The sequence below is a fragment of the Emys orbicularis genome, chromosome 1, assembly GCF_028017835.1.
Source record: "Emys orbicularis isolate rEmyOrb1 chromosome 1, rEmyOrb1.hap1, whole genome shotgun sequence".
NCBI classification, from domain to species: domain Eukaryota; kingdom Metazoa; phylum Chordata; order Testudines; family Emydidae; genus Emys; species Emys orbicularis.
The window spans coordinates 107638071-107654119 of NC_088683.1; the positions used below are offsets into that span (position 1 = coordinate 107638071).

Sequence of the window (16049 nt, forward strand, 5' to 3'; positions counted from 1 at the left end):
CATAAGGGAAGATTTGGCAGGAGATATGGGGTTTTGGGTGCATCAAATCTGGCAATATTTCCACTTCTGCAGGTACCAATGATAGGCCTGCTCACTCTGGAGATACCCAGTGATGTCAGACTGTGCCAGGAGAGATGGTTTCTTCAAAGACTCCATATTGTTTGAGGCGTTCCTCCATTTGGGGGAGTCCAACAACAGCACTAACATCTCAGCACCATGCCCAGTGGGAGACTCAGTGATACCTACACTGGGTAGGTCTCCCTAATCCCAAATCCAAGTGAAGACTTTTTTCTCTCCTCTTAGTCTATCAGGGGAGTGGGGTCTCTTATGTTTGGCAGTCTTCTGAGAGACCAAACGCAGCCCCTAGTTTCTGGAATTCACAGCCAGAGCAGATGAAGTCTCTGGAGTACTCTGTGTGGCTGAATCTGATGTACAAAATGGAAGTTGGATCCCACAAGTCTAAGGGAGTGCTCCATGAAGAAAAAAGGAGGGGTGTGGCACAGGAAGGGAAGGGACACAATAGAAGCACAAACCCTGCTAAGAACTAAAAACTTAAATAAGCTACTAAGAAAAGATTAAAAAAAAAGATTATAAAGAAGCAACTGCCTCAGCTAGATAGCAGACACTACATAACTCTGTGTTGAGCTATGGGCAACTGAGAAGGTATTGGAGTGGTGCAGGTCTGCTCCTTCCTACATGCCCTCATACCCGAGTACGTAGAGGCATACTATAAAGGCATAGACCTGCAGATACTGCTAACAGAAAAGTCTCTGGTTAAGAGTGTACGGGGGCATGCACATCACGTGGAGCTCCTACAGGGACAATCATTTGAATTAAACTTATTTATTTTGTGTGAGTAGATTTTGCAGACATCTAATGTATTTCAAAATTTATGTATAAATAAAACTTTTAACTTGGACATCATAAGAAGATACAGCACCTTCATGACTTTTACTATATAAATAAAAGAACAAGAAATATTCTGTTGAAAGTATCTGAATTTCCACTTCCAGTAGCACGAACACATTCTCTGCTTTTTCTCAACATGAAAACTTAACTCTATATTAATTTTATGCCCTGATTTATTGGAACACATTAACAGACCTGCTTTTCAGACAGCATTGTTTAACTATTTGTTCATGAATATTCCGTCATTTCTAGGGTTGTCAAGCAATTAAAAAAATTAATTACGATTAATCACAGTTAATAATAGAATACCATTTATTTAAATATTTTTGTACGTTTTCTACATTTTTAAATATATTGATTTCAATTACAACACAGAATACAAAGTGTATAGTGCTCACTTTATTTATTACAAGTATTTTCACTGTAAAAAAACAAGAAATAGTATTTTTCAATTCACTCAATACAAGTACTGTAGTGCAATCTCTATCATGAAAGTTGAATTTACAAATGTAGAATTATGTACAAAAAAAATTGCATTCAAAAATAAAACAATGTAAAATTTTAGCGCCTGCAAGTCCACTCGGTCCTACTTCTTATTCAGCCAATCACTCAGACAAACAAGTTTGTTTATATTTGCAGGAGATAATGCTGCCCGCTTCTTGTTTACAATGTCACCTGAAAGTGAGAACAGGCATTCCCATGGCACTGTTGTAGCCGGCACGACAAGATATTTACATGCCAGATGCGCTAAAGATTCATATGTCCCTTCATGCTTCAACCACCATTACAGGGGACATGCGTCCATGCTGATGACAGGTTCTGCTCGATAACAATCCAAAGCAGTGCAAACCGATACATGTTCATTTTCATTATCTGAGTCAAGATGCCACCAGCAGAAGATTGATTTTCTTTTTTGGTGGTTCAGGTTCTGTAGTTTCCTCACTGGAGTATTGCTCTTTTAACACTTTTTAAAAGCATGCTCCACACCTCGTCTCAGATTTTGGAAGGCACTTCAGATTCTTAAACCTTGGGCTGAGTGCTGTAGCCATCTTTCGAAATCTCACATTGGTACCTTCTTTACGTTTTGTTAACTCTGCATTGAAAGTGTTCTTACAATGAACAACGTGCTGGGTCATCATCTGAGACTGCTATAACATGAAATATATGGCAGAATGCAGGTAAAACAGAGCAGGGGACATACAATTCTCCCCCAGGGAGTTCAGTCACAAATTTAATTAATGCAATTTTTTTTTTTTTTTTTTTTTTTAAAAACAAGTGTCATCAGCATGGAAGCATGTCTTCTGGAATGGTGGCCGAAGCACAAAGGGGCATACAAATGTTTAGTATATCTGGCATGTAAATACCTTGCAATGCCAGCTACAAAAGTGCCATGCAAATGTCTGTTCTCACTTTTTGGTGACACTGTAAGTAAGAAGAGGGCAACATTATCTCCTGTAAATTTAAACAAACTTGTTTGTCTTAGCAATTGGCAGAACAAGAAGTAGGAGTGAGTGGATTTGTAGGCTCTGAAGTTTTACACTGTTTTGTTTTTAAGTGCAGTTAGGTAACAAACAAACCAAAAATCTACATTTGTAAGTTGCACTTTCAAGACAAAGATTGCACTATAGTACTTGTATGAGGTGAATTGAAAAATACTATTTCTTTGGTTTATCATTTTTACAGTGCAAATATCTGTAATAAAAATTATATACAATTTGATTTCAATTACAACACAGAATACAATATGTATGAAAAATGTAGAAAAACATCCAAAATATTTAATACATTTCAACTGGTATTCTATTGTTTAACAGTGCAATTAAACTGCAATTAATAACAATTAATTTTTTTTGAGTTAATCGTGTGAGTTAACTGTGATTAATCGCCCTAATCATTTCTTTATTTTTGTAGTCTCAAAATATCTAGTACTCACTTAACTGACCGTATTCTGGTTAAAGCTTCTTATTTATAATCCTCTCTGTAAAGCTGATTCCTCAAATCTGAAGTTACTTATGGTTCAGTGAGGATTTTCTGGTCCAGAATTTAAAAAAAACAGTTGTATAACTGTCATGAACTTTACATCATTATTTACAGTACATGGTTATCAAAACATTTGATCAAGGTGTCAATCTCACAGCTACCATAAGTTTAACACATTACAAGTCTTTAATGTGCCATTAATAAATTAGACATGAAGAGTATTACAATAAAGCCATCAGAAATGGTCTCTCAGAGGAAGTGACATGGCAAACCTCGACATAGATTACTGGTGAAAGGTTCTGTCAACTGCAGTCGCATGCATATAGTGTCCTTTGAGATTGAAGCTATGTTTTTTTTCAACTGGTCTGCTTACCTGCCTCTGCTTCCAACACTGGAGGCACTGGGTGAGCGAATTGGAGGGTGGACACTGGTCATAGTTACTTGTCCTAAAAAGCAGAAAATTGGGGGGGGGGGGGGGGGAAACACGGAAACAACATGACAACCAGGTTTGTTCATACAAGAAATCTTGCATTTAATTTTCTTACAGAGAAGAACGGAGATTTGTGTATAAGTATTCATTTTGATCTCTTGATATTGATTGTTCAGACCACCCTACACATTCTATTTGTAAAACAGACCAGAATAGGTTTCTTCCTCTCCCCTACTGTGACTTTGGTCATTCTTTACTCATTTAACCCAAGGCTAGAAAAGAATGAGGCATCTTATCCTGCACATTTCCAGTCCAGAGTATTTGTTCACTCTTTTTAAATAGAAGTATTAGAGAAGGCAAAATAATGAAATTCAGAGAGAGTGAGTATGCACTTACTGACAGATGGAAAAATCACCACCTGCTAAGTGGAAAAAAGAATGATTTCACTGCTGTAGGTATGTTCATTGGAAAGATATGCTTCACAACAAGCAAATACATAGCTGTAATACAGGAATTTATAAAGTGCTAAAATAACTTTAGCTACTGGAACTAGGAAAGGAGTAACTGCAGAAAGTCTGACATTTTGTGATGTTCACAGCTTCTGCAATGTATTTGTGTTCTTTCAACCCACAACTAAACACTTCTCCATCTGATCTCACAATAGCAGAGTTCCCTCTCTAACCACAACCTCATCTTCTTCAGCATCTTCCATCTGTCCTCTGCTCTTATACCTCTGACCTCCAATCCAACATCCATGACTTCAGCATACCTAGACCACTCTGCTGTAGGACTCAGCTATCAGTGGCTCAACTCAATTCTCTCCATCATACTGGACTTCTTCACCTGTCTCTCTCACAGTAAAATCCATTCCACTAACCCCAATTTCCTCTTCCTCCACTCATGAGCACCCCGAAGAAAGTCCCAGAGGCAAGAACTTCTTCCATTACAAACTTATTCTCCCCTCCTACAATTTCCTCACCTTTCTCCTTAACCTCACAGTCCCATTAGGTACCTTTACCACACAATATAACACTAGGATATTCCTCATCCTAGATCCTACCTTGTACAACTACCACCTCATGTCCCTCTCCCTGACTTGGATCTTAACCCTCCCCACCACCACAACACAGGTTTCCAGCCTCCCCACTCTACTGTAATTGCTTTAACTTAATTGTCTTTAATTACCTCTTCATGGTCAAACCTTGGTGTTTCTACTCCATCCTCATCCTCCTCAACCTTTCAGCCATCTCAAATAGCTGATCATACTCCATCTTCTTAAAATGTTGCCTTCCCGTTGTTTTCACAATTCCGTACTGTCTTAATTTTCCTACCTCTGTGGTCATTCATTCAGCCTTTCAATGGCTGAACTACCTTCTCTTTCCCTCCATTAGTTTCCAGGCCACTAATGGCCCACTTTTATTTTCCCTCTCTACATCTTTTCCCTATGTAACCTCATCTATTTGTATGCTGCAACTATTTTCTCTGTACAGCTGACTACGAAATCTAACTCTCCACTCCTGAGTTCTCTCTCTCCACCCAATTCTTCATTAGTTCATTGCTCTGACTTTTCTGGTTCCCTTGCCATCAACAAAAGCAAAACTTAGCCAAAACCAAATTTTGTCTTCCCTTATAAGCCCTCCATGCTTCTTAACTCTCTCTGTCACAGTAGACATCATCACCATTATACCTATCACTCAGGCTTGTAACTTGGTTATCAACTTTGACTCCATTCTCTGTCTAGAGCTTCACATCACAGCTATCTAAATCTTGTAGCTCACATACTCAGGGTCTAACTGATCTCCATATGTGGGGTTGGGAGGGAATTTTCTTCTCAATCAAATTGGCAGTGACTGTGGAAGGGTGAGGGGTTTGCCTTCCTCTGCAGTGTATGGGTAGAGGTCACTGACAAAGATTATCTGGGTATATCTGTTCCCTGTCATTATGGGGGGCTTGGGGTACTGATGTACTTCGGTCCCTCCTATTCTCTCCTTGTGGCACTTAATAGTGTCGTTGCTTTTGGGCTGTAATACTTTGGTATAATTTCAGTTGTTGGGTTTAGTGTGCGAGGGTTGAGTGATCATGGTGGCCTGTGATATACAGGAGGTCAGACTAGATCTGATCTTTTTATCTCTGACCCTAATGCTAAAACTCTTAGTCAGGCCCTCATCTCCCATTTGATCAATGCCAGCCTTCTCCCTGGCCTTGAACTTGTGAGTATGGTGTAATAAGCTAGATTATAATACATTACGTTGATAAATGGGAACTCTGAGATCAGGGAGTAAAGTGCTAGATTCCCCACTACACCATTTAAATCAGGTTAATCACCATACCCAAGAGGCCTGGAGATGGCACTGATGAATTTGGTGACTGGACGGTTCTGTTTGAAGGGGGTTTTGGCTGGCTCTGCTCCACAATACCATCTTTCCTTACAATGTTATCCAGTGTAATGTTTCCCGTACACTCAATCTAAAAGATGAAAGAAAGGAGGTTATTGTTAAGACAAAAATAACATGATCAATATAGCCACCTTATCAGACTTTATCTTAGTTTGCACGTCCACACCCTCTTTCAACATGTTCTTTTTTATTTAAATGAAATAAATGAGCAACATGCAAATATATACAATTCAAAGATTCACCCAATAAGCAACCCAACATGTTCCACATGTGCGGAGTACATCCTGGCCAGAGGACATGCATATTCAGTAGGAAAGTAGAAAGTGTCAGCTAATTGGTTATGTCTTTTCAGCCATGACACATGAGGTCAGAACAATGAGACACCTGTTTTAGAGGAAAACCAGTCTCAATTTATCATCCCAGCCCACTGAAATTGTCTCACATGCTGCAGGATTAGAGAAATGGCCTTTGAAACACCAATCTCTAAATAAGCGTGGCTAGAAAATACAAATCACTTTAGGATCATACTTTTCTAAAGCATTCACATGGCAAGCTGCACCTTGCAAATCCATCTGTAGCAGCTGCACTGACCTTTGACACTTACTATACATTAGTGTGATCATGTGACTACTGTGAAGTGTTCAGAAAAAGTACATTATATTGTTCTTAATCACTACTAATATAGTGAGGTATCTAATAGCATGTACTCAGTGATACACAAGTGAAACATGCATGCAGAACAATGGTAAAGTACTTGTCACGGATTCAAATTACATGTTTATGATTGCAGTGTGATGTGTTTTGTGTGTGTTAACTAAGTATCTTAAAACAATTTTAAATGATGGGGTATCCAGTTCTCATTACATTGTGTTATCACAATGCCTCTGCCAATGTTTTCAATTAAAAAAAATAAAAGATAAAAAGGTTATCCAAGATTTGAGAGCAACTCACAAGGACCAGGAGACAGGAGGAAGAAACAGGGATGAATAGCAAATTACTACTATAAAGCTGTTGAGACCTGTTTAAGTGCACTTTTCTTATTTTTGACACAATGAAGTAGATCGCTTACAGCTCAAAATCTCTATTTGGGCCTCCGATAAAGATGTAGTAATCTGAAGAGACTCTTACTGTATTCCAGTTCAAAGTCTATTAGATAAAATACAGCAAGATTATGACACTCCTTCCCCTCCTACCACACAAAAATTGTGGGAGATGAGCTCCTAACCCCCATTCCCACCCATAGGAAAAAAAATACTGAATGCGCTGATGAAGAAAAATTACTTCAGCCTAGCACTGTACATTAATATCTACATGGGACAGACTTTCAATTATACAGAAACCTCAGTAATATAGTACTGAGACCCTAGATTTATATCATGTACTATTACATGTCATGGGTATTGAGGACCAAAGCTGAGGAAATTCATTTTTTATTAGCAGCAACTGAAGAAGATGACAGATGAAGGCTAGTAGGAGTCTACACAAGAAGAGTAAAATTGCATTCTTCATTCTTACTCTTCCTGCCAGTCCTAAATCCCTGAAAGGCAGCGTCTCCAGAACAGTGTAGGAGCATGAAGGAAAACCTGAACTGTTGCTTTCTATATTGTACCAGTTTGGTAGGTAGGTAAAGAATTTCAGTGTCAAAGACCTTTCCATTGATCACCATTTGCAAACAGTAAATTCACTTTAAAATAAAAGCTGTAAACCATTGCTTGTGTTACTCTTACATCAGGAAGAGAAGGTAGGGTATAAGAACTACCCACTGGAGAACTCAGATCTATCATGGGTGGACCAAATGTCTTCCCATCATACCCTGCAGCACTAGTAACAGTGGGACTGGAAGGGGTGGAGGTAGTGCTGCTTGCAGTTGACGGGGCAGCTGAAGCTTGTCCACTGCTTATCTGCCACTAAAACAAAACAAAATACAACCAGAATTCATCATTGTTCTTTTGCATGGCAGAAGACATCTATTACATAATCTGACTCTAATATGTTTGAACCAAGCAAGCGGCAACACAAAAGCAAAATGAGTTGAAATTAGAACTGAAATTCATATTTGCTTTGTAGTCTCAAACTGTGACTCACTAGAAATGGAAAAAAAGAGAAATAAGAGGTAGGACAAATGTATGAGATTTAAAAAAATCTTAAAATGTAATTTATTTCCTGCTGATAACATGTATGAGTAGTTACATGTGTGAACATGCACAATGTTGCAGAGGGACAGAATAGTTTTAGTGGAATAAATGCACTATCGACAATGGGCTGAATGTGAAAAGCTGCTCCTGTATTTTTAGTACTGTAAACTAGGTACTGTTATTTAAGTGGACAGTGGAACGAAGTTGGGATGGGTTTTTTTTTTTAAATGATTTAAAAGGACTTGTAAAGCAATCCATCTTCTCTTTGATTCAACTCACGTGACTGTGATAGCCATGGCACTATTATTCCATTTCTTAGGTCACAGACCAGTGTTTCATTCCTTCCTATGGTGGCAAGATACTCTGCTCTTTTTAAGCGTACAACAAACCTTAAATCGTCGTTGGTTCATTGGTATTTGCCTCACTGAGCAGCTAGAAAGTATCTGAAGTATTCACTCTTATCCCCACATAACTGCTGATCAGCTGGGGATTGATCACTTGCAGCAGAAGGTCCGCAACTGTGGAATTTCCTTCCTCTCTTCATCTGTAAGAGTCCAGGTAGCTCCAGAGCCTAGTGGCAGCTCCGGCTTTTTAATCAGGCTTTTGCCGGTTTACCGGTGCAGTACCCAGGAGGGAAATTAGAGGGCGGGGTTTTCTACTCTATTTGTTCCTGGACTGCAGTGAACAGAATGTGTGTTTGTGTTAAGTTTTGAAGGCCGCCCAGAAGTCAGTGATAGATACAAAATAAACATAGCAATAAATTAAAGCAAACATTTAAACCATAATTCACTCAAGCGACATCTACACTGATGCAGCTGTGCTGCTGTAGTGCTTGTGGTGAAGATGCTCTAAGCCAGTGGTGGGCAACCTGCGACCCATCAGGGTAATCTGCTGTCGGGCCACGAGACAGTTTGTTTACATTGATCGTCCGCAGGCACAGCTGCCCGCAGCCCCCAATGGCTGCAGTTTGTTGTTCCCGGCCAAATGGGAGCTGCGGGAAGCAGCGGCCAGCACATCCCTGTGGCCCACACTGCTTCGTGCAGCTCCCATTGGCCGGAAACGGCGAACCACACACACTGGGAGCTGCGGGCAGCCGTGCCTGCAGACGATCAATGTAAACAAACTGTCTCGCGGCCCACCGGTGGATTACCCTACAGGCCGCAGGTTGCCCACTGCTGCCCTAAGCCGACGGGAGAGAACTCTCCCATTGGCTTAGTAACTCCTGTCTCTGCTAGTGGCGGTAGCTATACCGACGAGAGAGATAGTACTGTCTACACCAGTGCTTAGGTCAGTACAACTTATATCGCTCAGATATATGGTTTATTTACACCCCTGACGACATAAGTTATACCGAAGTAACATGTTGTGTAGATAAAGTCTAACTCTTCCACTAGTCAAAGTAGTTGGAATGGACTGGACTTAACAATTAACTCATTTCAAAATCATCGGGTATCTTGTCATGGACTAGACCAATGGTTCTCAACTTGCGGGCCACTTGTGGCCCAATCAACACACAGCTGTATGGCCCAGAGACTCTATATATTGTGTGGATGCGGCCCACATAATAGAGAGAGCTGCATATGCAGCCCACAATGGTAAATAGGTTGAGAATCACTGGACTAGACAGTAATCTATTCACTGTAAATCTACCCTGGAAAAGTAAGGAATGTAAGTTATAAAATGAATATACATAGTATTCAATTTTTATTTTTGGGTGGGTGAGTGGAAAAAGCTTACCTGTTTAATAGCTTGCTGTGCCAAGAACGCCATCTGCAATGGGTTGGGCTTTATTGTTAGTCTCGGTACATTCTGGTTCTGGGGACCCCTCATTTGTTGAGCAGGAAGAATTGACCCATTAGAGTTGGGATTGTGATTCTGAAAGTTAATCAAGCGTGGAGGTGGCTGCTGGAAGAGACAGACAATCCCCTCAGTTAGCTGTCTGAGGACTGACACCAAACACTCCAGAAAAAACTTTTTCCTCAACCTCCCATTTTAACTTTTAAAATACATGACAAATATAGTACTGAATCATTCACTCAAATGCAAGATGAAATCAGATCTTAGCATTGATGCACCTTGACAATTAAGAGTAAAATATAACAGGTTACAATTAATTATTCTACCCGAACTAATCACTGGGGAAAATTGTGTAATGATATGAAAAGAGGACGTTACTTACCTCTAACTGGCGGCTCTTCTGTATTCCACTGTGGGTTACGCCTGGGCACCATGTGCCTGGGGCCGGAGAATTTGAAAGCAGTGTCCGTTGGTCTGCACATGCGCCCTGGCTCACTTTGTGCCTCTGACTGAGGGGATGAAGGGTGGGGCAGACCGATCACCTCTCCAGCTCCTTCTCTATCACGAATCAGATAAGATCCGAAGCAGAGGGGAAGGAGGACGTATAGTGGAATACAGGTAAGGACCATGCATCCAAAAGAACCTCCAGCTAGATAAGTAACCACCTCCTCTTCTTGGAGTGATGGTGCCTATTGCATTCCACTGTAGGTGATTGACAAGCAGTACCTAAGCAGGAGGAGGGTTTGAGGATGTAGACAGTAGGGCTGAGCAGAGTACCACCATCCCAAAGGAGGTATCGGCAGAAGAGTCCTGCACCAGTCCATGCTGTCTTGCAAATGTGTGAACCGAGCCCCATGTGGTTGCTTTATAGATGTTTAGGAAGGGTCCCTCTTGAAGAGATGCCATGGTTGTTGCTTATGCTCTGGTGGAACAAGGTTAGAAAGCGGAGAGTAGAATGCAGCCAGAAATCTATTTGGAGATTCTCTGGGTGGAGAGGACATGCCCTCTGATTCTTTTTTCTATAGCGACAAACAGTCTTGGGGAATAATTGATTGGTTTTGTTCTCTGTAGGTAAAAAGCCCAGGCTCGCCAAACATTGAGGGAATGGAGTCTTTATTCCTCTGTGGAAGCATGCAGTTTTGGGAAGATCACAGGTAACTGAATGGATTGGTTAAGGTTAAATTCCTAAGCTACTTCAGGGGGTATTTGGGGTATAGACACAAATAAACCTTATCCTTATGGAATTTGTGTATGGCGGATCTGTCATCACCACTCCAATTTCATCAACCCTACTTGCTGAGGTGATGGCTACAAGGAAAGCAACCTTTATGGAAAGAAGGGACATGGAGCAAGTAGCTAAAGGCTCAAAGTGGAGCCTCATGAGTACAGAGAGAACAAGGTTTAGGTCCTACTGGGGAGTAGGTTTCTGAATAGATGGGAAGGTTCTTATTAGGCCTTTCCAGAACCTACTGGTCAGTGAATATGGGAAGACCAAGTAGCCCTGCGAAGGTGGATGGTATGTGCTGATCGTTGCTAAATGAATTTGCAAGGAGCTGACAGACATCTGATGTTTTCAAAGATAGAATACAGTCCAAGATGACTAGGAGAGAGTAGTCTCTGGGAGGATGCCTCTTTTGTGTGCTCAAGAAAAGAAGTGCTTCCATTTAGCTAGGTAGCATTTTCTAGTAGACTCCTGTCTACTATTAGAGAGGATGATTCATACGATTGTGAGGCATGAACATTCTAGGGATGATGCCCATCCAAATACTGAGGACTCACGGTAGGTGGACGTGGATCAAAATGCTTGTTCTTGCCCTGCCACTGGGCCAGGAGCTTGGAGAACATTGGGAGGACGAGTGGTGGTTGGGATGATATGTAGGAGGTTGGGAAATCAGAACGGTCTGGACCAGAAGCGGACAATCAGGATGACCCGTGCACTGTCCTCCTGGATTTTGCGCAGAACTCGTAGCAGGAACGGTAGCAGAGGGAAGATATAGCTGTACTGGTCCAACCAGGGAAGAAGCAGATCGTCACCCTAGGCATGGCGACCCAGGGCTCCTCGGAAGCAATATGTAGTGCATTTCCTGTTTGTTTCAGAGGTGAACAGATCCCTGGTTGGGGTTCCACATAGAGGGAAAATATTGTGCAGAACCAAGTGGTGGAGCTCCTGCTTGTGGTTGACGATGAAATGTCTGCTGAGGGAATCTGCAAGTAAATTTTGCTTCCCCAGAAGGTAGGCTTCCAATAGGGTGATTTGATTGCTGATACTCCAGTTCCAAGGGCTGACCACTTCTGCGCACAGGGAGACTGGTCTTGCTCCTCCCTGTTTGTTGACATAGAAGACAGTCGTAACATTGTTTGACATACGGACACAGTGAATATGGATGAAGGGAACAAAGGAGACTCATGTCTTCAAGACTGCTTGCAACTCCAGGATATTGACATGCATTCTGGACTCTTGAGATATCCAAGCACCTTGTGCTGTGTGACTGTTCAGGTGGCCCTCCCAACCTAATAGGGATGCATCTGTAATAATGGTCCTGTCCGCAGAGGAAGGGAGAAAGGGCATGACCATGCATACCTGATGAGGATTTGTCCACCATAGCAGGGAAGACACTACCTTGGGCTGGAGCTGTCACCATGAGGTTCGTGGAATGACGGCTTGGGGAGTATATCAACTGCAGCCATGTTTGAAGCCAACAAAGGTGGTTTAGCGAAGGGTGGGGACCTAGGTCAGATGGCCATGTACACCTACAAGAGACAGATATGTCTTGACTGGTACTTGAGGATTACTTGTGATGTAAGCTATGATATTGTTCATGGTCTGTAACCTGTCCTTGAGCAGGTATGCTCTTGTTGTGATAGAATTTAAGGTTGCCCTGATGAAATTCAGAGATTGCATGGGAATGAGAACAGATTTTTCTGTGTTTACACTGATTCCCAGCGAGGAGAGGATGTGTAGCATCAGGGAAGTTGATGCATAGGCTTCCTGGCAGGACTTGGCAGCAAGGAGCCAGTCATCAAGGTAGGGGAATACAATGAGACCACAACATCTGACATGGGCTGCTACTATGGAGAATATCTTGATGAAGACTCTGGGAGCGATCACTATTCTGAACGGGAGTGCTCTATACTGAAAATGGTTAGAATCCACCATGAATCTGAGAAAGCGTCTGTGGGCAGGATGAATATCTATGTGAAAGTAGGCATTCTTCATATCGTGATCCGTGAACTATATGCCATTTTCTAAAGATGGACGGACCTATTGCTGCCAATGTGACCATGCAAAATCTGAGTTTATAAATGAAGTGGTTGAGATGGTGGAGGTCGAGAATTGGTTTCCAACTGCCCTTCTTTTTGGTATCAGGAAGTAGGACAAATAAAACCCTCCTCCTTGGTATTGAGGAGGGACATGTACTATTGCTCCTTGCTGCAGTAACAAGGTTGCCTCTTTTGAGAATACTCGCGTGAGAGTGGTCCCCTAAGGGGTGGTGAGGGTTTTGGAGGAGGTAGGGATGCAAACTCAATTGGATAGCCAGAATGGATGACATTTAGCACCCATTTGTCTGTTATCACACTCCAGGTGTTGAAAAAGAGTGTGTTTCATGGCTCTCGAGAGCCCATCAAAAATAACGTTAAGGCAGTGGCTGAGACTGAGATGCCAACCTTGTTGCAGAGTGTGTAGGGAAGAAGGACTTTTGAAACCTCTGTCTCCTACGTGGTGGTTCATAGGCCCTCTGAAGGAAAAACTGCTGAGCCATGTGTCTAGATTTAACCAATGGGCAGTGAAACTTCTTCTTAAGGGCAGGTGCGTATATCTTCAGCAAGTGCAGGGTAGCCCTGGAATCCTTCAGGGTATGGAGAGACTTGTCCATCTTCTGATTAAAGTGGTGCGATTCATCAAAGGGGAGGTCCTCAATAGTATACCTGGACCTCCCTAGGGAACCGACACATAGGAACCATGATTCCCTGTGCATGACAAAGGCAGTAGCCATAGCTCTAGAGCAGGGGTGGCCAACTTGTGTCTCCGGAGCCACATGCGGCTCTTCAGAAGTTAATATACGCCTCCTTGTATAGGCACCGATTCCAGGGCTGGAGCTACAGGCACCAACTTTCCAATGTGCCGGGGGGTGCTCACTGCTCAACCTCTAGCTCTGCCACAGGCCCTGCCCTCACTCCACCCCTTCCTGCACCCTCCCCTGAGCCTGCCATGCTCTCGCTCCTCTCCCTCCCCCCCAGAGCCTCCTGCACGCCACAAAACAGCTGATCAGGAGGTGAGGGATGGGGGGGGGGGCGCGAGGCGCTGATCGGTGGGGCTGCCAGTGGGGGCAGGAGGCGCTGGGAACCGGGGCGGGGGGAGGGGGGGGTGGAAGGAGGGAAGCTGATTGGGGGCTGCTGACTTATTACTGTGTCTCTTTGGCAATGTACATTGGTAAATTCTGGCTCCTTCTCAGGCTCAGGTTGGTCACCCCTGCTCTAGAGGAAGCATCAGCGGCATCGACTGTAAATTGGAGTGCAGTCCTGGCTATCAGTTTGCCTTCATCTATCAGAGCTTGAAAATGTGCTCTGTCCTGTTGTGGAGGGCTGTCAGTAAACTCTGAAAACTTGGCATTGTTCAGGAAATTGTATTTAGCCAATAGCGCCTGGTAACTGGCTATCTTGACCTGGAGGATAAATGATGAGACCTTTCTTCCCAGCAGATACAGGCGTTTGCCCTGGACCAGCAGGAGTAGACCAGGGATGTTGTTGTCTAGCCCTTTCAGAAGCAGCATGGACCATCAGTGCGTTGGGAGAGGGGTGTACCAGTATGGCTTCCTTAACAGGGAGAGCTATTCTGTTGGGCCCAAAAGTGTGCAGAATGTTTAAGAGTTTGGAGTCTTGGATCTCCTCAAGAGGAATTTGAAGCTCTCCAACAACTCTGAGGAGAAAGTCCTGGAATTGCCCAAAGTCACTGTGGGTGGGTGGGGGAAGGGGACACAGAAGTCACTGTTTTGTCTAGGGATAACAATGGCAGTCTTGCTGGTTCTGGCAGAACTGCTGGATCTGGAGCATAATGTTCCTCCTCCTCTGATGGATGCAGGTGCAGATCGGAGTGTCTCCTTAGACGGGAGGCAAGGGATGGCTCCCTAGCAAATCAGATCAACTCTGCAAATGGATACTGTCCAAAGGCCCTCCAATACGGCCAGTAGGAGGGGTAGATAGATGGTCGTGGGGGCCCCCATGGCATGAGGTACCAGCAGCTCAGAGTTAGATGAGGCGGAGGTTGGGCCCAAACCAATATGGGTCTTTTAGCTGGTGGAGGACACGGAGGGTCAGGGAAAAGCAGTTCATCGGAGGGTTCAGAATCTCCCAAGGAGAAGGCTGATTCTGGTTCCAGTGGCGGTATCATTGATGCCGTTGGAGGGGAGATGTATTCTGCATATGGGACGGGTGATAAGCTCCTTCCAGCAGTTGATTCTCCCAGAGGCAATATCTCTCTGGAAGTGGAAGGGCCCAGTGGAGGAGGGGATTCCAGATCTGGGAGAGCGAAAATGTCCTGTGAGGTGGCAACAGATTTATATCTCCCCAGTGTGAGAGGAGTTCTGCTTGTCCAGGCCATTGGAAGTGGTGAGAAGGGTGGTATCTGAAGTTGGCAGTGATCAGAATTCGTTGGTGCCAATGGATCCCAGGTTTTGGGACATGCCAGGGATGACAGTACTGATGGAACACAGTCTGCTACCAATGGAGCCCAATGCTTATGGGCTTTCTTGTTGTGCCACTGGGACTTAGTACATCTTAAGTCCTCATGGGTCGAGCTAGTGGGCTTGTTTACAGCCAAGTCAGACTTCTTTGAAATGGACTTAGAGGAAGACTTAGTCTCATGCTTATGAGTGTGCTTCCTAGCTTCCTGAAAAGCTCCCGCCATGGGGTCTATGAGGGTAGATTCTCCCAAAGCAGAATCAGACTTTGGGGCAGGAGGTGCACTCCTTGCTGAGTCTGGCCTACATATGGGAGGGAGTTCCCCAGTCTGGGTCCTTCTTCTCTGGCCTTCTCCATGAGGTATTTGCGGAGATAAAATTCCTGTACTTCTTGGGTATGGCTGGGGAATGATCAGCCGATACATCGCGGCGAGGTGCAGTGAGCTGCCCCAAGGCAGTACAGGTAGCACTGGTGGTTGCAGCTGACTGAGAAGGATCACGGGCAGGAAGCAGAGTTTGAAGCCTGGAGTCCTGGGTATAGTCTGGTGCCCCGGGGTTCTTAGACTAATTAAATGCTAAAACAGTAAAAACTATTAAAACTGTTAACACTATTTACAAACTATATGATTTTTATTTTGTAGAACTAAACCAAAGCTGTGGAAATGTAAAGGTTCCATTCGGACCACGCAGCGGTGAGAAGGAACTGGAGAGGCAGTTGGTCCGC

The 16049-nt window shown here is 43.3% G+C and overlaps 1 protein-coding gene across 2 annotated transcripts in view; it reads right to left on the bottom strand.

Moving 5' to 3' along the window:
• Positions 1 to 16049, bottom strand: part of TRIM24 (tripartite motif containing 24) — a 138681-nt gene that overhangs the window by 21242 nt on the left and 101390 nt on the right. For both annotated transcript variants that reach the window (XM_065399855.1, XM_065399863.1), the window contains exons 10-13: positions 9588 to 9755; positions 7443 to 7622; positions 5650 to 5785; positions 3263 to 3335 (exon numbers count right to left, since the gene is read on the bottom strand). In XM_065399855.1, coding sequence (XP_065255927.1) covers positions 3263 to 3335; positions 5650 to 5785; positions 7443 to 7622; positions 9588 to 9755 — 557 coding nt within the window. The remainder of the gene's footprint in view (positions 1 to 3262; positions 3336 to 5649; positions 5786 to 7442; positions 7623 to 9587; positions 9756 to 16049) is intronic.